General features: G+C 34.4%; 5 protein-coding genes across 15 annotated transcripts in view; 2 read left to right on the top strand and 3 right to left on the bottom strand.

The window, feature by feature from the left end:
* LOC122253039 (uncharacterized) overlaps nucleotides 1–1,355 on the top strand; it is a 5,871-nt gene extending 4,516 nt beyond the window's left edge. For all 6 annotated transcript variants that reach the window (XM_086537737.1, XM_086537751.1, XM_086537729.1 and 3 more), the window contains exons 6-8: nucleotides 1–162; nucleotides 426–560; nucleotides 1,012–1,355. The exon at nucleotides 1–162 is cut by the window's left edge and continues 36 nt beyond it. In XM_086537737.1, coding sequence (XP_086393863.1) covers nucleotides 1–162; nucleotides 426–560; nucleotides 1,012–1,199 — 485 coding nt within the window. In that variant the 3' untranslated portion in view covers nucleotides 1,200–1,355. The remainder of the gene's footprint in view (nucleotides 163–425; nucleotides 561–1,011) is intronic.
* Nucleotides 1,356–1,771: 416 nt separating this feature from the next.
* Vps2 (vacuolar protein sorting 2) lies at nucleotides 1,772–8,062 on the bottom strand. Of its 5 annotated transcripts, none has more exons than XM_043023087.2 (6): nucleotides 7,904–8,029; nucleotides 6,369–6,465; nucleotides 5,152–5,329; nucleotides 4,659–4,834; nucleotides 4,114–4,248; nucleotides 1,772–3,132 (listed from the first exon to the last, which is right to left on the bottom strand). In XM_043023087.2, exons 2-6 carry the CDS (start codon nucleotides 6,377–6,379, stop codon nucleotides 2,949–2,951), a joined length of 684 nt encoding a protein of 227 aa, XP_042879021.1. In that variant the 5' UTR covers nucleotides 6,380–6,465; nucleotides 7,904–8,029; the 3' UTR covers nucleotides 1,772–2,948. The 5 variants fall into 5 exon arrangements, with proteins under 5 accessions (XP_042879021.1, XP_086393885.1, XP_042879022.1 ...); XM_086537759.1 differs by having other exon boundaries at nucleotides 6,369–6,438; nucleotides 7,904–8,025; XM_043023088.2 differs by lacking the exon at nucleotides 6,369–6,465 and having other exon boundaries at nucleotides 7,904–8,062.
* Nucleotides 8,063–10,379: 2,317 nt separating this feature from the next.
* On the bottom strand, nucleotides 10,380–11,517 carry LOC122252619 (protein Abitram). Its single transcript, XM_043015186.2, has 3 exons — nucleotides 11,158–11,517; nucleotides 10,777–10,941; nucleotides 10,380–10,664 (listed from the first exon to the last, which is right to left on the bottom strand). Exons 1-3 carry the CDS (start codon nucleotides 11,515–11,517, stop codon nucleotides 10,512–10,514), a joined length of 678 nt encoding a protein of 225 aa, XP_042871120.1. The 3' UTR covers nucleotides 10,380–10,511.
* A 48-nt stretch (nucleotides 11,518–11,565) lies between these two features.
* Nucleotides 11,566–14,563, bottom strand: LOC147472495 (COX assembly mitochondrial protein 2 homolog). Of its 2 annotated transcripts, none has more exons than XM_086537715.1 (4): nucleotides 14,437–14,563; nucleotides 12,818–12,941; nucleotides 11,832–11,903; nucleotides 11,566–11,704 (listed from the first exon to the last, which is right to left on the bottom strand). In XM_086537715.1, exons 2-4 carry the CDS (start codon nucleotides 12,896–12,898, stop codon nucleotides 11,603–11,605), a joined length of 255 nt encoding a protein of 84 aa, XP_086393841.1. In that variant the 5' UTR covers nucleotides 12,899–12,941; nucleotides 14,437–14,563; the 3' UTR covers nucleotides 11,566–11,602. The 2 variants fall into 2 exon arrangements, with proteins under 2 accessions (XP_086393841.1, XP_086393845.1); XM_086537719.1 differs by having other exon boundaries at nucleotides 12,818–12,936; nucleotides 14,437–14,534.
* Nucleotides 14,564–17,899: 3,336 nt separating this feature from the next.
* Nucleotides 17,900–20,000, top strand: part of LOC122253029 (uncharacterized) — a 13,661-nt gene continuing 11,560 nt past the window's right edge. Inside the window, exon 1 of the mRNA XM_043015785.2 lies at nucleotides 17,900–18,019. The gene's annotated coding sequence lies outside the window, so the exon portion shown is untranslated. The remainder of the gene's footprint in view (nucleotides 18,020–20,000) is intronic.

The raw sequence follows: 20,000 nt of genomic DNA, 5'->3' as shown, positions 1-20,000 counted from the left end.
GGGGGAATCTACCTCCACAGTTACAAGATGTGATCACTTCTATGGAATCCTCAGGCCAGCCAGCCATCTACTTTGGTCTACATGGACCAGCTGGGACTTCCAGCCTGACTGTTACTACCAGTTATTCTGTTCTTGAAAGAGAGTTCTTCTTAGAGCATGACAGTAAGTAGTAATTTATTTCTCACGGATTTGCTTTTTAAATCATTGTTATTTTATTACACTTCATAAAAATGGCTATAAAATTGCTCTTTATCATAATATATTCAAAGAAAAAAAGTATTCCTGTAATTATATATATATAAAAGATCAGGTGACCCTAGAAAGTAAGATACTTCTCACATGTATAGGTAAATGTAGGCCAAATGAACATAAGCTTGAAGTTCTTCCAAATTTAAACTATATATTTTTTTAAATTATGCTTTCAGATGTGCGAGATGCTGTACTGTTAGCCAAAATTATCATCATGGGTCATAACTGGAAGAACAAATTTGGACTCAAGTCTGCCCATGTCAAGAGACTTGCCATGAAGCACTTCATGGTCCTCAGACACTGCTTACCATGTTTGTATCTTTAAACTTTTGCTTATTTATGTAGTCCTTGTTCTTAACTTTCTTTGTTTCTCATATTTCCTTAGCACAGCATGACTTGTCTAGTTTTTTTTTTTTTTGTGTGTGTGTGTGTGTGTGTGTGTGTGTGTGTGTGTGTGTGTGTGTGTGTGTGTGTGTGTGTGTGTGTGTGTGTGTGTGTGTGTGTGTGTGTGTGTGTGTGTGTGTGTGTGTGTGTATATATATATAAGTATCTGCTTGTTAGGTTTATATGTTCAAGTAATTGAAAAAATGGACAATCATTCACATATACTATCCCCAAACTGAGAACAGAAGATGTGCAAAAGTCAGTGCACATACTATACCTATACTGTCTACATTTATATTTAAAATCACAAAATTTCTTTTCCATGATATAACCATGTAAAATCCCATTGAAGATTTCAAACTGAACTTGTCATTCTAGGGCCAGGCATGAAGCTCTTACTGCAGGTGATGGTGGACCAGCTTGAGAGAGGAGGTCTAGAAGGTTACCCAGACTTGGATTCAGATCTATTCTGGCAGAAGACTGAAGAAGAATGCCAGTACATTGCTAAAGCTGTGCAAAATGTTATGCTAACACTCATTCCAAATTACCTCGCCAATTACTTGTAACCTGACAAGCATGAAAATTACTGAAAGATATGAAAAATGCCTTTCTTTCTAAAATAAGAAGGAATATAATTGCTATATTATTTAGTAACAGCTAATATGTTGAACTAAATATATGTTATTTTAAGAGTTAGGTTTTAATAAAGTCAGCAGTTGCTGATGCTTTGGATTTTATTTAGTAACCTATGTGACTATGCTTCTGGTAGCAATTGATAGGTTCATTGTAAATCAAGATTGAACAATTTAGTTTCCTTCTTTATATATGCTATTTTGTAGTATATATATATTTTTTAGTTTCTTTTAAAAAATATGCAAACAATTTGACCTTCCTGCTAAATTTTCTCCCTAGTTCTCAGTAGAAGTTGCAGGATTTATTTTATAATTTGACAGGAATCCATGATTTATTTTCATTTATTTTTCTATGTCAAATATTTAGGGTTGTAAGTCTTAAATATGAAAGGCCACATTATGTTTAGTACCTAAGTCACTAATTTTCTCATTAAAGTTTGAACATTGGTTGTCCTTGTTTGTTATTTTTCTTAAAATCATAAAGATATGAAATAAGGGTTATACAGTAAAATCTTCAAAAATTTATTTATCTATATGATAACAACTAAATAAAAAAAACACAATCACATTTTCTTTAGTTATCAACATTTAAAGCATATGTATTCTTCAGTATTTCCACTTAACCTAGTCTTTTTAAAAAATTACAACCATAACATTGACCTTTGAACCAGATTTTGTTGGCAGCCTGGCCACGAAAGCCATTACTATATTCTATTTGCTAAATCACTCAAGCTTTATAAAACCTACACTCTTGCTAATATAATATAATTTCATAATATGTAATAGTCATAAGCCTAATCTTAGAAATCAATATATGAAACTTTGGATGCTTTTCTTTTGAGGTATTTAAGCTTCAAACAAAACAAGTGGTACAAACAAAACATGAATTTGTAAAGTGTAAGTACAATTTCTTTTGGCTAGCACGTATTACAAGTCATATGAGGTCTTTTTTCCTTTTTTTTTATTTATCAGTATCTAGATGCACTGATACCTCATATATTGGAAAAAAAAGGAGATAAAAAGACAGGTACATATTTCATAATCAACTTCCATGTTTCTATATAGTTGTAAATTATGACTGGCTACTTGAAGTGCTGCCTAAGTATGAGGCACCTTGGAAATTCTTTACTTCCTAAATAAGCTATCATCTAAATATGGAAAATTAGCACTGTCACTCTCAAACTTCTGCATACCTGGTCCTATACTCAAGTTTAAAAAAAACAAAAGACAAAAAAAACAAAAACAAAAAAAACAGATAGTTTCCTACATTCACTTTACTGTATTTTACTGCACAATTTACTGTATTTCAAGATAAACATAATTTACTGCAGCTTAAAAAATAGTTACAAGTTAAATGTTTGTGACAAATGACATTATCATCTTACAAATTAACAAAATTAGTTTCTCTATCCCAAATACTAAACCTGGGTTTTGATAAGATACACAGGAATATCCAATTTGGTTTGTTTCTTCTGGGGAATTTTGGTTTTCTTTCTTTACACCACTTTCAAGTTAAATTTAAACCTATGGGATTCACTGAAGGCTTAAAATTAAAACTCCCTAACAACTACTAACACTATAATTTATAGAATTAGCATGACTAATTACCATACTTTTATTTAGCTTCAGTGAGGACTTAGCAAAAATAATAAATTTCTCTCTCATTCATCTGGAACCCAAGCATTACTCTCTCCTGAGGTTGTCCAGTCTGGCCTGTATATCATCATCAGCTGCATCTGCTACTGCCACAGACTGCTTGTTGGCAGGAGTTGGATTACCAATGGTTCCAGCTGCTGATGGGAGATCACTCAGGCCTTCTGTCATCTGAAGGCCTAGTTCATCCAGGACTTGGGATACAACAGCATCTCTGCAAAAAATAAAAATAAATAAATAAAAAATTAAAAAAAGAATGTTTCTCATTTGACAGATAATTTGCAAATAGCATACACAGAACATGAAGTTGCACTGATAATAAAATAACCTCCTGATGTAACTGCCCTTCTGCCATTCATCTCATTAGCATTGCCATTCCATGGAACAAAATCCACCCATCTATCCATTTAGTAGAGGTTTTGACACTGAATTTACTTCGAAAATAATAAGAAAATCTCAATATATTCTATTATATACTTTGTATCATTACATGGGATATTCGTTATTCTGTAAACTATATATATTCATAATTAAAATATATTTATAAGTATGTTAATCATAACAATATTCAATAATTCTCATTTGACTGACTAATGAACTAAATCAAACACAATATTACCAACAGAACACTTGAATTTTTAAAATTTGGAATTTAGATATTACAATACTTCTCCTAGACAAATTTTGGCAGGACATTGTGGAATACAATATGCTTCAACTATGAAAAGAATTTGAAAAGAAAGACATTGTGGAATATGTTTCAACTATTAAAAGAATTAGAAAAGAAGTTGCTCTGAACAAATAAACAGCCTGGCACTACCACTGCACAGACAATGGATGACAATAGTCATTTTTACAGTTAAATCAGAATGGAAGGATGGCTGAATCCAAACCCAATAATGTTCAGAATTTCTGTGTAGTGCATGGCATCAGAGAAGAATTTTAGAGAATCATCAATATATTTTTCTTCCTCTTCTTTTTATGAAGTATTCATATAAATATGTATACAAATAGCAAGTATGAAATATAAGTTTATACTTATAAATGGAAAATTGCTTTAGTTTATTAATTTATAAGTGTACACAATATCTTGTCAATATTCCTGAAAGTGCTGGTATAAATTTTTAACATTATGCACACAGATATAAATGTGGAAAAATAACACTTTACAGCATTCTAAAAAGCACAAACTTACGTCTCCTCTTCGTCATCTTCATCACCCATGGCATCATCTATGACATCATTCATCATCTCTTCCTTCATGTCCATAATCTCAGTCTGTTTTTCAAATTCTTGCATGATCTGCTGGATCTGAGGAAGTTTCAGTTGCCTGGAAAATTGGATGACATATTAGCTATGTATCCTACTATATTATTATTATTATTATTATTATTATTATTATTATTATTATTATTATTATTATATATATATATATATATATATAATTTATTATTTTTTTTTTTTAACACACATGATTCAAGGGCACAATTCCATAAGAAAATAATATTCTGCAAAGCTAAATTTCAAGATTTATATATCCAATGATATGAACATCATTCCCTGTCATAAACAAAATGATATTTATCTCTTGATTTGGGAAACAGAAAAGGGCAAAAACGCAGCAGCCACTAGTTCTAAAAAGAATAAATTCCAAAAACTAATACATCCCCCCTTATCTTTACTGACACAAGGTAGCATGGGTTAATGCTAAAACCTGAACTCTACAATAAAATAACTCACTTGTTCATGCTCATCATGGCCTTGGTAACCCCCTTCATAGCACCTGCCATGGCATTCTGACTCTTCAGGGAAGTGATCTTGAGTGAAACGGCTTGGATCTGAGCCTTCATCATGATGAACTTCTTGGTGTAGCGACGAGTACGCACTAAATCTTTTGCCATTACTTTAACCGCATCCTATGGTGGACAAGAAAAATATTCTTTAAAAAATATCTAAAAAGTGTGAGTCAGTTTGCAATCAATTCTCCTTACATAAAGCAAAGCACCTGATAAGGAACTCAGATTTTTTTTCTATCCTCTGTCCACTACAATTTTTTATTCTCTTGCTTACATGCAAGTAATTTCATAATGATATTTTTACTGTCCTTGACCATTTATACCTTTCATTAAAACAGTTATAACTGAAAGCTCATATTAACAATCAATACAGTAAAGTAAATATAATATTTCAGTGGTGAAAAAAAGAAAATTCCTATTGTCTTAAACAATCTCACCATTTGGCCCATCTTTGCATATTTCTTAATGTCAGCAATGATCTTCTTTTCCTGCTGCTCCATCTTTGCTCTTTCTCGGTCCAAATCTCGCATAGCTTTGTTCAATGCTCGCTGGTTCTTCCTGAGCATCTCCTCAGGAGTCATCTTGCGGCCAAACAACCAATCCATTCTTGATGTGCTGCAAAGAATGTGTAATATTGATGATACAAAATCAAATAGAACGTGAGATATATCACAAGCATAACAAAAGTAAAACATTCCTGTATGCTTCTTTTGTTATACTTTCTGTCCTTTAATCTTTGTAGATATGGAATAAGACTTAACTTAACAACAATATAAAAGTTAGAATATCAGTCACTAAAGTGGAGGTCAAGAATATTAAAATAAGAAATGTCTAAAAAATAAAAATAAAAAGCAAGAAAAATAACCTACAAAAAAAAAATCCTTGGAGAGCCTGTGGTGTGAAATACTCTCTGTATGTATATGTAAATACATAGACAAAGATATGTCTGCTTAACTTAACAAAATTATAGGAGTAGTAGTTGTTAGGAATTTTTAAATAAAATATCTAAGGAAGTTTCAGAGATAAAAAAACAGCACTTGTCACAAAAAGGAAGAGGAAGAGGAGAAATACAGAGTAAAACAAAATAGGGAGAGTGAATGGGAGAAAGGGAGGGAGGGAGGGAGAGAGGTGACGGGTAATTAGTAATAAATAATTACTTTTCTTCCTTTTAGTGTTACATATTCATTAGCACACTAGCTTGCTACAGAACATATCCTTTGCACCAAGTTACAAGTAATACAATAAAGGTATATTCAACAGCCTTGTCAAAAGTACAGTGGGGCATCAAGTTCAGCAGTCTTTTAAAGAGCAAAATCAGGTTCAGCAACAGGTTGAAAACCCTATTCTAATCCTAGACATGTGATGGATGAACTAGGATTAGCAATCATGTGCCAATGTTTCACATTTGAATGTCATTAACCCTTGGGTTTTTATTATAAAATTACATTCACTCACAACTAATTTTTATTTCCTTGGTAATTTTCCTTCTCCCCAAGGTAATTCATCCTTGGGTAATCCATAAAAGAGGCACTGTTATGGGCTGTTACACAGTGTGTTGGTTCTAGTCTCAAAACAAACACTCTTACATGCATTGTGATCATAAGTGAGTTAGTCCAACCTTGACAGCATGACCCTGGCATATAGAGTGGGTTACCTTTGACCCATTCCCACCGGATGACGTCCTATCACGTGATCGAAAAATATCCCCGGTTCCGGGTGACGTCCTGAAACGTCAAGTATTTTCTCGAAGACTTCCGGGTGGGGCAGTTATCATATAAAAATGAAGAAAATAGGCAAAGTTCAATCAAATAACACAAAAAATGTATTACTGTAGCATGTTCTGGACTAAGATACCTCCTCTGAACAAGGCAATATTTTTATATGCATTTACATTGCAGACACAATCATGCAAACCATAAGGATAGGGTGGGTGAAAAACGTTCTGAGAGGTTCAGCACGGCCTCGCACAGTGGGAAAACACCCCGGAACAAAGCGTCACGCGCTTGTTGTCTTCCTGGTGGAAACAGGAGTAGGCGAATATACCTCCCATTGTGAATGGGTTAATGCTGTATCAAGGTATCTATATTTTTTATATCTAGTTCTGTTATTGTATCAGGTATTCTAAGAGGCAAAATAAGACTGGAGGGGTCAACCTGATAGATGACATCAATTTTTCCAATTTAAAGTTTATCTCCTTATTAGCAATTTCCACTTTAGCAAGGCTTTACTGTCCATTACAGTTGCTAGAGTTGAGGCCCCACTGTATATGGAAGTTATTAAACCAGTTTGATAGCACATAGAAAAAAAAAAAAAAAAAATCTGTCATGGATCAATAAAAGGCATACTGCAGTCCTGTATCAAATCACACTTCATAAAGCTACATTCAGATTACATCATAAATGCACACGTGGTAAATATGTGCAATAAGATTTGATACCAATACAAAATTAGCCAGTATACAGTGATCTTTGACAGGTGAACTTTACCTCTCCATCCTGAAAGTTCTGTTGACGAGAAGAATAATTATAATATAAAGATGATAACAGAAAGAAGGGGTTAGACACAATAAAAAAAATTACCATTGGTTCTGATACACATCAAACTGTAAAAAGGTGTAAATGAACATATAAACAGCATTTCATCCATTGTTCAAAGCAGAAAATTCCCCTGTTCGTGTTGCCATAGCACTGTTTACATTTCCAATTATCAGTAATCATACATAAAAGACTCAAAATTTGGTTGGACCTTTTAAGGCTTATAAATCAAGTTACTTTATACTCTAATTTGCAACAACTATATCATAAAAGAAGCGTCTTAGAATTCCTCAAATGACCTATTTACCTTGTACTAATTGTAAACAACAAACTGTAAACATTCCGATACTTTTCCACAATTAGAGGAATGTAAAAGCCACGAACTGGTGGAGACATCACATGATTTGTCCCTAACAACCGACAAACCCTATAATTAATCACTTAAAAACGCAAAGCAAATCACTTTTTTTCTCGAGTGTGTCGTCTGGAGCTTTAAACATTTCCCTTACATCTTTTGATGTTATCTCCTGTCACTTGAGAAAATATTTCCCAAACTTCTGTAGTGAAAACTGTTTTTCCTCCCCTTCTAACAACCGAAATATATATATAACACCAACCTTCTACGACTTCTACCTTATCACAAGACGTTGCTCACCTTTCTCACGTGACGAGACTTAAATCCACGCTCACAAACAAGGGATTTTTGTCAAAGGCAGAGGATGAGAATGAGTCACTGCCAATCCACTTTCCGTGAGTCCGTCTTCTACAAAGTGTCGTCTTTTCAGGAACCGTAACGCCATCTATACCCTCAGTTTTACGTGTTTATTTCGCAAAGTAAACGTGGAATTAGCTCCGGTAGACTTATTTTTTTCTTGGAAACCTTTATATAATTCACATCGGGTTTATATAAAATATCTTTAAATATGGATGAGATTTCTTGGTAACATTTGTGATTGGTGGAACTTATTTCCTGGCGATTGACGGGGGGGTTTGTATTTACATGTATGACGTCATTGTCAAGGTCAAAGCGGGGGATTTAAAACTTTATTGAGGCTGGATTTTTTCATTGTAATCCAGTTAGCCTTTGTTAAACAGGGCTTTTATTCATCTGACTGACATCGAAGGTATTTTAGCTAGCATTATGAAGATGTCTGCACACTCTATAAAGTATTTACCTGGTTATGTGCGAGACACATCCTTCTGAAATTGGTATTAGAAATCCTTTATTTCTCCTATCATTAGGCTGTCTTTATACCTGACACTTACTCATGGCTTAAGGTGATACTTTATAATGTAATCTAAATAACAGAGATAAATTATACATATCCTAGAGTTTAAATTACTTCTAATAGGAAAAAGTAACTGACATATGATGGAAATCATTATTAATATCATGTCTTTATTTTCTGCATAGATTCAACAAGCGCACACACACAGACACACAGACACACAGACACACACACACACACACACACACACACACACACACACACACACACACACACACACACACACACACACACACACACACACACACACACACACACACACACACACATACACACACACACACACACACACATACACACATATAAATATATATATATATATATATATATATATATATATATATATATATATATATATATATATATATATACATATTATATATATATATATATATATAGATATAGATAGATAGATAGATATAGACACACACACACACACTGAGTTATGTTTTTGTTTTTATGTGGAACTCATGTTTTTTGGTTTTGTGCTTTGAACACAGTGATGTTGTGTGCAACAGATGCATAGTTCATTTTGTGCACTAATATTGTAATACATATATTTGGAAATCATATTTCATTTTTTTTAAATACAAAGGGTTCACTGAATGCACGGATGAACCATGTGGGGTTCAGTATCTCCAACAAGATTAAGAACCATTGTATTAAACCTATCAGCATTCATCTTTAGATTCTATCTTACTGCATAGGCTTGCACAAATGCAATACTTATTTTTTTCAGCACTTTCTGGTATTTTGGAGTAAAAGGTAGCACTTTCATGTTGATTAATATGTCAATATGACACGAGTAGTAAACAGGAGACACAGGCTCTCATGCTTTCTCAAAGAAAAAATGATATACATATATGTATATATTAAAACTTATTGGAAATACTGTTCACTCATAATTTGAGGTGACATTTGACCATCAGTTTTAGCACAAAGATATTTACATTGTGGCCAAGCTCATTCATTAATTTTTGCATAGTGTGTATTACTTTGTTGTTGGGGAGCAATTTGTCACACTAAGAGATCTGGATTTGCCTCCACTCTTGCAATCTTCTGAGTGTCAGTACCATATGCCTGAAGTTATCTAGAATTATAAAGCTAGAGGATGAACCTATCAGATTGTTGGAATGGTATTTATATCAATCATATCAATTATTATATCAATAATTGGAAAAAAGTCCACCTATATTTCTACCTTTCCATCATTTTGTATTTGTTCAAGTGTAATTTTTTTTTTTTTTCTTATAAATAAACTACAAATATCATTAACCAGTCTTTATGAAAACAAGGTGTAAATATTGAGGTGGTACAAAAAAACAACTATAGATCAACTTTATGAGGCAAAGTAAATAATTACATAACTTATTTTTACATTTTGATTTCATCTCTATTGCAACTAACATAAGTGGTCTGTGATATATTTCTACACTTTCCCACGCTTTATTTCTTCATTCTATCTGATTCAGTCAAAATCATTATAAATACCATATCTAAATGTAAGCACGATGATGATTAGGAAATCCTAAGGAAAATGAGGGATGTGCTTTAAATCCATACAAGAATATTTCCTCTACAAGTCAAATGCTGTGAATTAAAAAGAAAATTAATAATTATTGGAAATTATATATGTAGGTGTTACTCATGATTCCCCAAGAGTAACATTCGATCTTTGATTATCGTTTAGCACTGTTATAAGTACATTCTGAGATTACTTAATTTTGAATGTTATCCTACGAGTTAACATAAATTTCTTTTTAAATAATGATGATTTCCCTACAGTAAATTTATATGATAGTAACTAGAGTCTGGTTTTTGTATCTGGATATAAATACTCTATTTTACTACCAGTTCTTTTATTTACAAGACAATGAAGAACATTTATGCAAAATCACCAGAAGTAAAAATATCTATCCATGCCATAATATACATCAATAATGAATATCTATACATAGACTGAACAACTGGCATTCAGTGTTCAAGAGCTTCATATTCTTCCTTTGATAACAGCTTGCTTTTCACAAAAACTCCATTCCGCAGTGGGGGTAACACAATGGCCAAGTAACCTTCTGCATTGGGCCGCTCCATCAGCAACTGGGGATTTGAAGTGAGCCGTTCATTGACCTGTAAATCATAATGAGGAATCAATAATCACATCAATGGCACATTCATATTTTTCATATCCTGCTGTATTTACATTGTAATATAAAAAAGATATTCATTAAGTTGGCCTTACCTCAATAAGTTTGCCATTCACACCTGCTAGGACAGTGTATTGTGAGCCATCAGAACATGAGATAATGCATACTGGAGATCTGAGACCCATATGTTGGGCACCTCGTTTACCTTTTCCTGACACCTGGTTATTCAAACGATTGAATTTGCCCACATCAAAATTAATCTGAAATAATATTACATAAGATAATTATAATACACCCCAAATATATATCATGATTATAGCAAATTCAATTTTTTTTAAAGGCATCAGTCTATTTACAAATCATGAGTAATACTCATGCAAATGAGATGTGGTATGCTTCAAGAAAATGAAACTTAAACTGAATAATATAACACTATTTACTGAAAAAAGTCTTATAACAAAATTCCAGCTACTAACATCTGTAATCTGCTTCTTCTCTGCTAGGACTGGGTGGTGGTGAGAGAGAGTCAGTAAACATAACTTGTTGGTGTGGACCATGATACATGTATGTCCAGTTTTATCAGGTGAGGGTAATTTTTCTCCATCTCCTTCTGAAGTATTGGAATTCTCTTTATCTACCTCTTCCTCAGTGCCTTGAGAATTCATACTTTCTGAACCATTTTTTCCATTTTCAGACTTTTCACACCCACTAGCTGAGTTAGACTTGCTTAAGTCATCTGGTACAAAATAGTAGTTAGTGAAATATCTCTCACTCACACTTGGATAGTTGCGGTCTAGGACCACAGACTCTTCTATGGGTACATCTTCAAAAACCATGGTGGAAAATCTATGGTTGTCTTAAAAACTGCTACAAAAATAAGATTTAACTGATATTATCAGTCAGTTGTAACAGTGCTATCTATCAATTTTCTTTATTCCAGGTATGGCCTTCCTGAATTTTGTCAAGAACCTTTTTTCTCTGCTCTTCACCTGCCAGTCTGTTTCTCGTTCGTCTTTCAATGCGCTGTGGATAGGGACATTTGCTTAGGTATAGTCTTACATTAGGCATTATAAAATAATTGCAATAGAGCATGTTGAATATCATTCTGTTTTCATTAACTGTAACATAATTTAATTTAATTTTAACTCACCTCTGCTTTTAAACACTTCCACACAGCTCTGTCAAACTCATTGCATACTCCCATGAACTTCATGAATTTGTTCTGGAAAGTAAAACATCTTGATAAATGGAGGTAAGAGGAGGAAGAGGAGGAAGAGGAAGAGGAAGAGGAGGAAGAGGAGGAAGAGGAGGAAGAGAAGAAGAAGAAGAAGAAGAAGAAGAAAGAAGAAGAAGAAGAAGAAGAAAGAAAAAGAAAGAAGAAGAAGAAGAAGAAGAAGAAGAAAAGGAGAAATAAAAAAGAAAAAGGAGAAAAGAAGAAGAAGAAGAAGAAGAAGAAGAAGAAGAACAAGAAGAACAAGAAGAACAAGAAGAACAAGAAGAACAAGAAACAAGAAGAACAAGAAGAACAAGAAGAACAAGAAGAACAAGAAGAACAAGAAGAACAAGAAGAACAAGAAGAACAAGAACAAGAAGAACAAGAAGAACAAGAAGAACAAGAAGAACAAGAAGAACAAGAAGAACAAGAAGAACAAGAACAAGAAGAAGAACAACAACAACAACAACAACAACAATAAAGGAAGAGAAAGAGTTAATGACAAATGAGGCAGTTGAGTTGGGAAATACAAAATAAAAGCAAGAAAAAAGAAATATGGAATGAAAGACAAGAATAAAAAAAGGAAGACAAATGGAACTGAACGTGATGATGAAAGACAAGAATAAAAAAAGGAAGACAAATGGAACTGAAGGTGATGATGAAAAACAGGAGAAAAACAATTATTCACTTAATGTTCATGTTACTTTTGCATTTGCATTTCAATTCATCCTATTATCTGATTCCTTTTACAAAATTTTGATAATTATCAATCATCTTCATATTTTACTCACATAAAACAATTACAATCATCTGCTAATTTAACAAATATAGTAAAATCTTATCGAAATATCATAAGTTTCTTCCAAATGTCACAATAATTGTTACTCATTATTATTTGAAGATATTCAATTCTTACAGCTTACTTCATCATGACAGTTATTGAGCTGGGAGATCAACTTGTTGCATTCTTCACTGTGGAGATGCGGTGAGAGATCAGGGTGCATTATGGGCTCAGACGTCTATATCTGACCAACACTTCAAACTATTCTGAAAATGAAGATGGAGTTAGGAATTCTCAGATTACATTCACATAAAAAGGGAAAGACAAACATTATGAATAGGCATTTCCCAATAACTCATCATATGAATGAAAGAACTGCCATAATTCCTCATGTCTTGTAACTTTGTGTAATCTGAGGCTGTCATTTAAGACACCTTCTCTAAATGAGTATTAGAAATGTGTATCTTATTTCCAGTGATTCAAATCAGCTGTTTTCCATTTGACAGGTATTCAAATGACGACTCATGATCTATTTGGCACATTTAACACAACAAATTTCCGTAATACTTGCTATAGCCTAAAAGCTTTCAATGGCTTGTACATTTTTTAATCCATTATTTTAAATCATACATTCACCTCAGTGAGGTATTATTTATTATAATTTTTACTTCTTATGGCCTGGTATATTTAAAAAATGAGCTCAGGTTTCCTACATCACATGAAAAAACAAACAAACATGCATGCACACACATATATGTATAGGATAACATTCATACACAAATTAGCAATGTTGCTCATAGTGAGAGTCACACAGATATATCTTTAAAATCATAGCCCAATATGGCATGAACTGATCCAAAGTATTCAAAGATCTTATCCTAATTATTGTTAGACAAGGATATTAAAAAGGAAAGACTAAGCTTCATTTAAAAATACTCACTAAAGCTATAAATGTGTTTTCAATTTCCTGGAAGTCATAACAGGTGTCTGATCAGGTATCATAAATTATAAATGGTAAATGTTAACTAAACAATGGCACATCCACCACTGGCCAACACACCTTTGACACACCTATATTTTTTTGAAAGACGAAGCTTGTTGACTTTCCTGGCAGTCAGATATCCAATTAGTGAACAGTAAAAGCTCTATCATGCCAGAATATATGTGGTGGGGTTTGTTGTTCTTTTCTATACTGCTGAAAATACAGATCTGACCAAATTTCAAGTGGATTTGGAAAGAACACAGCCAAACCAATGATAGAAAAAGCCTTGATTAGTAAGCCACAGTCAACATTTATCCTTGTCATACCACAACTTCACGGTCAGTGTTTGACAGGCCCTGGGTGAGTCCAGCTAAAAAATTTCCATTTCATTCTATCATGCACATTTCCAAGCTTAGGACATTTCTCTATTTTTCCAACACCCGAGTTACAGTTACATAAAATAATGAAATAATTGCCTTCCTTTTTCTCTATCCAACAGCTAGAAAACAGTTACATCACTTTTCACAATTATTTTGCTATTCACAAACCACAGAAAATTAACATTAGCTTTCAATGATCTATTAACATAATAATTCAGATTTCATTTTAGTCACTGTAGAACAGCCTACTACAGAAAACTTTCTTGTAATATCAAAGAGACATTACACAACCTTCAGTTGTATGAACAAGAAGTTTCCCGTATATATGGTGTATTATCATTATCAAGATCATATAAATATCCTTAGTTCGAATTGTGTAAAGCATTATCGTTAACCCACCTTCTCCATGCGCCGTGCTCACTGCCATCCCTCAACGTGTTATGAGACTTGCTACTTCGCCAGTGTTGCCAGAACGTGTCGAAGAAAATATGCGTATCTCATCTTCTTATTAAATCTATTACATATCATTCATGTGTTTATTTGTACTATATCATATATATATATCTATAATGGATGTGAGATCATATCGCTTATTTATTACAAAGGGATTCATGATGAGGATTATTAGAATTGGCATCTATTCTTTACATACATGTTATCATAACATAAATAATGCTATTTCTGAAATATTGACCAATGGTGTTGAGGAGTAGAACACACACACACACACACACACACACACACACACACACACACACACACACACACACACACACACACACACACACACACACACACACACACACACACACACATACACACACACACACACACACATACACACACACACACATACACACATACACACACACACACACACACACACACACACACACACACACACACACACACACTTCCATTGCATAATGTCATATTAATTATCATATAAGATAATTACCATAAACACTATCATAGTTGGTAAGAGAAATAAATATATAAAGAACTTCCCTACTTCTTCCCCCGAGCTTGCACCCTCCTAAAAGTTACTTATGCCTCCCTTGAAGAATCTCCCGGGTTAAGAACCACTGTTATAGAGCGTGAATGAAATAAGTAATGTGGTGTATTAGTAAAATGTATTGCTGAGTTATCGGTAAATTTTAGGAAGTTAATTAATGTTTTCCAATTTATCACAGAAAGCTTGAATGTACGAGACTACTTTCCATTATCACACATGTTAGAAATGTCAGAAATGGTTTTAGATGGACTGTTTATAGGAACTCTGGCACCGAATGTCCATCAGCGATTCAACGTATTTGTAAATCGAAGAAAACCACTCTTCTTTTCTGAATTTTAGATACTTAATAAAACTACTACTACTTGCTTCCCCAAAAGTATAATAACTGTCGAAGTTTGGTCCAGTTATAATAAACTTTTTTATTTATTGGCTTCTTGCTGCAATCAAAACAATCTTGTGAATGTAAAAGGGGTAGCAACGCCAGCAACTCTCATTCTTCGGTAAAGGCCAAAAAAATATTTTTGAGGTAGAGAAATTGCTAACTTTTTTCTGAGTATATAACGAAGGGTAGAGCCGAAGACCAGAATGACTAAGGAACGCTAGCTTATTTCGTCCTAAAGAATTCAGGAACCTCTTATCGTACGCATACTTTTCATCTCATCACCATTTCTCGTCTTCACCATGCCATAATTTGGTTTCTCTGCGGACAGTCCCATGATCTTGTAAGTATCAGACCATCGTTATATGTGCCTACCAGCAGCTGTATAGTTGAATCTGAGGGAGGTCATCAAATTGTAAAGTTTCAGTAAACATATAATTTACACATGTAGGAACCCTTAGATTAGAAATCTCGACCACTGCAGTTCGGCATTTCATTGTGTGTGAATTAAACCAATATTTTAAAACAGTGGTTCCTAAACTAACTGTCACATTACTTTCCGTAAGGGTACCACAAAATTACAAAGTGAAAAAAACATATTTAGTTTTGTTTCTGTCACAAACTGAAATCATATAAAGTTTAGTTTCTGCATCCCATGAAGTATCTCACCAAAGATGTTACATTAATTTAACTTATTCTGTATGTTTTGCTTGCCTCAATTCGTTATTAGAGATCATCACGCTCCTTATGTTAGTTTCAATTCAATTTAAAAGTTATTTAAGTTCTCTAGTGAGTTTTATGTTTATCTTATAGGCATACAACCTATGTGTATTTTGTTACGGACAGTTGTAATTCATGGAACAGCCCAAGATGCACTCTGTTTTAAGGCTAAACGTCAGTTTATAGTTCCATCACAGAAAATGTTTGAAAACCGCTATTTTCCAGTATTCATGTTAGCATGTACTCAAGACACCAAAGGAAATGGGGTACCACAAAGTAACGATACCTTAACTGCAGCCTCCAAGTTTTAGGGAATCCCATTAAGAGCAACAAATTTGTATTGTTTTTTTTTTCTATACACTCCACCATGATGCCATCTGACATCTGGTTCTCGCAGCGTTGTATAGTAGAAGGGGCATTGTTGAAGGGGTCAAAGGGGCACTTTTAAAACGGCCAAAGAATCACCATTTGAACGACCAAAATGGCACTACTTGGAAAGTTATTGGGTCACTATTGTAACGACCAAAGGGGCACCATTGGAACTGCCATAAAGACCATTGGAATGACCAAAGGGGTACCACTGGAACGGCTACAGGGGTACCATTGGAATGGCCGAAGGCGCACCATTGGAATGGTCAAAGGGGCACCATAGAAGCAGCCATAGAATCATTGAAAGGGTCAAGAAGGCTACTGAAGGGGCCGGAAGGTCACCGTTGAAACGGCTAAAGGGGCACTATTTTAACTGGCAAAGGAGTACTAATGGAATGACTAAAGTGGTGCCATTGGAACGACCAAACGTGCATCATTGAAATGGCTAAAGGAACAGCCAAAGGACCAAAATTTGGAGCCCCCGAGAATCAATACAGGAACGGCCAAAGGGGAGCCATTGGAAAGGCCGCCGGTGTGGCGGGAAGGACCAAGGGGCACCATTAGTGGGTAGTTCTTGGAGCCTCATCTGACTTTAATCCGAATCTAATTATTCTCAAACCAAAATGTAGAATCCTACAAACAAGATAAATGTATTTTTTACCATCAAAGATTGATATATATGGTGCAGGGTGTACCTGTATCTATAAATCAATGGGAGTTTGCAAACAGGGACTGGGCTAAGTATTTATTTATCATTTAATGCGATGTGAATAATCAGTAGGCAATCTATGTTTCAAGATGTGAAGATATTTAATTGAGTCCGCGAATAAACAACACATTCAACAAATTACAAACTGCTATGATGATAGTCCTGTGTGTGGAAGATAGTTTAGAATATGCAAACCTTATCTGCATTGCATCAGCGAAATAGAGATAATGTATGGCAACATCAGAACGATGTTACCTTTTTTCCCTCTTGTATATATATGGCGGATTTGCAACCTCTTCTTCCCTTTACCTACGTGAAGTATGTGATTGTCTTCCTTTGGGTGATATAATAAATGTGGTCACACGTATGCTTGTGGTTCTGTGGAGTGTAGGTAAAAAGTCAGCAAAACACTTTTTTCTAAATATTTCCGGATATTTATAGAGATTGAGAATGGAATTTAATCATATAAATGGTAATTCCCGTCTGGAATTACGCATAGGCAATTCGTTGATATTTATGAAATATCAAACGCTAAATACGAAACAAAATTACGTCTTGTTAAAAAGATTAATAAAAATTGCAATTCCTTGATAAAAGTTCAGAAAAGAATATAATGGTGTTGTGTTTCGAGAAAGCTAAAAGAACGTTTCTCAAAAGTTAAAGGAGCGCTCCATTCAGCAGAGGGCGTTCGCGGATTCACAAAACATGTGAGTAAACGAGAGTTCTTGACCCTACTGGCTGGACACCGCGAGCTGAGGATTTCTTGTTGGAAAGTTTCCTTTTTACTAAGGTAATTACTTTGTATAGGGTTACTGATATATACATATCGGAGATATTTAACCAATTAGATAGCTCAGGACTTATTCACTTCATTGATCTCTTTTGTGAAACATCCCACGAAAGTCGTACCGATGGATGCCTCTCGTTCTTTACTAATTATGTATAATGGATATAATCTGGGCCCTGATAGTAGAGGAGAGCATGGAACTTACCGGGCGTTATATAAATAAATTGGGTAAAGTTTTCAATTATGGCAAGGATTCTTTCACAAGCAATATACATATTGACTGTTTTATGTAGCTGTGATTACAATGCGTCTGATATTCCCTTTTGCCACACACCCACCATACCCAACAGGTTTGGGGTATTGTTGTTGTGTTTTGATGGAGGAGCTACAGATCACTTAAAATATGGGATATTTCCATGTACTGTAAAATAAAATAAACAAAGGATGTGGCTTCTTTATAAATTATAACCTGTGTGGTACATGCAGTGAGCAGCGAAAGCAGTTGCCTCCACGCCTGTGTCATAGCTTGAAGCAATATTTGTTGGGAATTTTGAATGCACTGTTTTTGGAACAGCTTTCGACTCCTAAATCCTAATCCAAGACCAAATCTAACTTTACATAATTTTGGGGATAGTCCCATCCAAGGTCCCCCTTCCCCTTTTTAGAGCATTTGTCATACCTGACATTGAGTTTTTGGAGTTTTTATTTTGGTAAATAAACATGGACATGGGACTGGTTCCTTATTTAGCAATAATCCTTTTGAATACATTATTGGTGTGTGTATCCTGTGTTGCCATTGTGTATCCTGTACTGAACCAGTACAGATATTGCAACAACTGGCTCGAAACTTGCTCTCAGTGTCAAGTCCACAAGTTCAAGAATAAGAAGAAACTTGAACTTCTGTGATTGCCCTTTTGATCTATGGGTTGTCCTCATTGGTTGTCATCCGTAGATGAATTGAGCTTCCTAAATTAGTTTTTTTTTACAATAGATGGGTCTTGTTCAAACAAGGTAAGACAAAACACACTAATCAATTGTTTCTCAATGCAGGATGAGAATCAAAAGAGCTGATGAGAGTATTACATTTCCATATTAAATAACTTTTTTACTTTAAATTATTCAAGAAATGTCACAGATGGAAGGCTTCTGCTGTGTGCTGCAGTGGGGCATTTTTGTGTACAAAATCCTAACCCAATGATCTCCCAACCATAGCAAGTTTGAAGTTAACAAAACATGCATATGGCTTTATGATATATCAGCTTGTTCAAAACAGGCTTGAAAAGTCAAGCCCGCAGATTCACAAACAACAAAGGAACACAAAAGTTTTATGATTGACCTATCAGTCTAGGAGTAGATCTCATTGGCTGTCGTCTATTGATAAATTGAACATCCTGAAATATATATTATTTTCTGATGGCTCGTTTTCAAAACAAGTGCTCATCAGGTAAAGCAAAAACTCATCAGGTGATTGTTTATGCAGGATGAATCCCTGATCTCCTTCATGCCTTTCCCTATAGGGGGCAGAATTGCAGATATTAAACACTATATAGGAATAGTAGAAGGTGAGAGAAATCCATTGGTACCACTGTTTTGGTATTAAGTAGTGAAGCATTATTCTGAATGTTTACCCAAGAATTGTTGTTGACTTTACTTTAAAAAAGGGAGAATCTTTTCTGCCTCTGTATTCATTCCCTTTTCTTTCTCCCATATTCTCATTCTCCATTTCATCTCCATCTTTTCACTCCCAGATCAAGCAAAACTACTGATCATAATAATGAAAGGATTGAAAAAGAAAATACTATGATTTAAAGAACAGTAGATATGAACCTATTTCAACTTTGATTTCTCCTCCTTCTCCTCCTTTAGTCCTCCTCCACCTCCTTCAGTCCCCCTCCTCCTTCAGTCCTCCTCCTCCTCCTCCTCCTCCTCCTCCTCCTCCTCCTCCTCCTCCTCCTCCTCCTCCTCCTCCTCCTCCTCCTCCTCC

The sequence above is a fragment of the Penaeus japonicus genome, unplaced genomic scaffold (assembly GCF_977035675.1).
Source record: "Penaeus japonicus unplaced genomic scaffold, GWHDUDI00000001_assembly GWHDUDI00000001, whole genome shotgun sequence".
NCBI classification, from domain to species: Eukaryota; Metazoa; Arthropoda; class Malacostraca; order Decapoda; family Penaeidae; genus Penaeus; species Penaeus japonicus.
The sequence above is the reverse complement of the archived record's forward strand: the minus strand, read 5'-3'. Positions and strand labels throughout refer to the sequence as shown.

Excerpts from the sequence above, each read along its gene's own strand:
- Vps2 (XM_043023087.2), bottom strand. Across the intron at positions 4,249-4,658 it reads GCCATGATGAGCATGAACAA|GCAACTGAAACTTCCTCAGA; the intron begins GTGAGTTATTTT and ends CCAATTTTCCAG. Across the intron at positions 3,133-4,113 it reads GAAGATGACGAAGAGGAGAC|AGATGCTGTTGTATCCCAAG; the intron begins GTAAGTTTGTGC and ends TATTTTTTGCAG.
- LOC122252619 (XM_043015186.2), bottom strand. The coding sequence starts at position 11,517 with ATGGTTTTTGAAGATGTACCCATAGAAGAGTCTGTGGTCCTAGACCGC. Across the intron at positions 10,942-11,157 it reads AGAAGAAGCAGATTACAGAT|ATTAATTTTGATGTGGGCAA; the intron begins GTTAGTAGCTGG and ends ATATTATTTCAG. Across the intron at positions 10,665-10,776 it reads TGAATGGCAAACTTATTGAG|GTCAATGAACGGCTCACTTC; the intron begins GTAAGGCCAACT and ends TATGATTTACAG.
- LOC147472495 (XM_086537715.1), bottom strand. The coding sequence starts at position 12,898 with ATGCACCCTGATCTCTCACCGCATCTCCACAGTGAAGAATGCAACAAG. Across the intron at positions 11,904-12,817 it reads TCAATAACTGTCATGATGAA|AACAAATTCATGAAGTTCAT; the intron begins GTAAGCTGTAAG and ends TTTACTTTCCAG. Across the intron at positions 11,705-11,831 it reads GGAAGTGTTTAAAAGCAGAG|CGCATTGAAAGACGAACGAG; the intron begins GTGAGTTAAAAT and ends CCCTATCCACAG.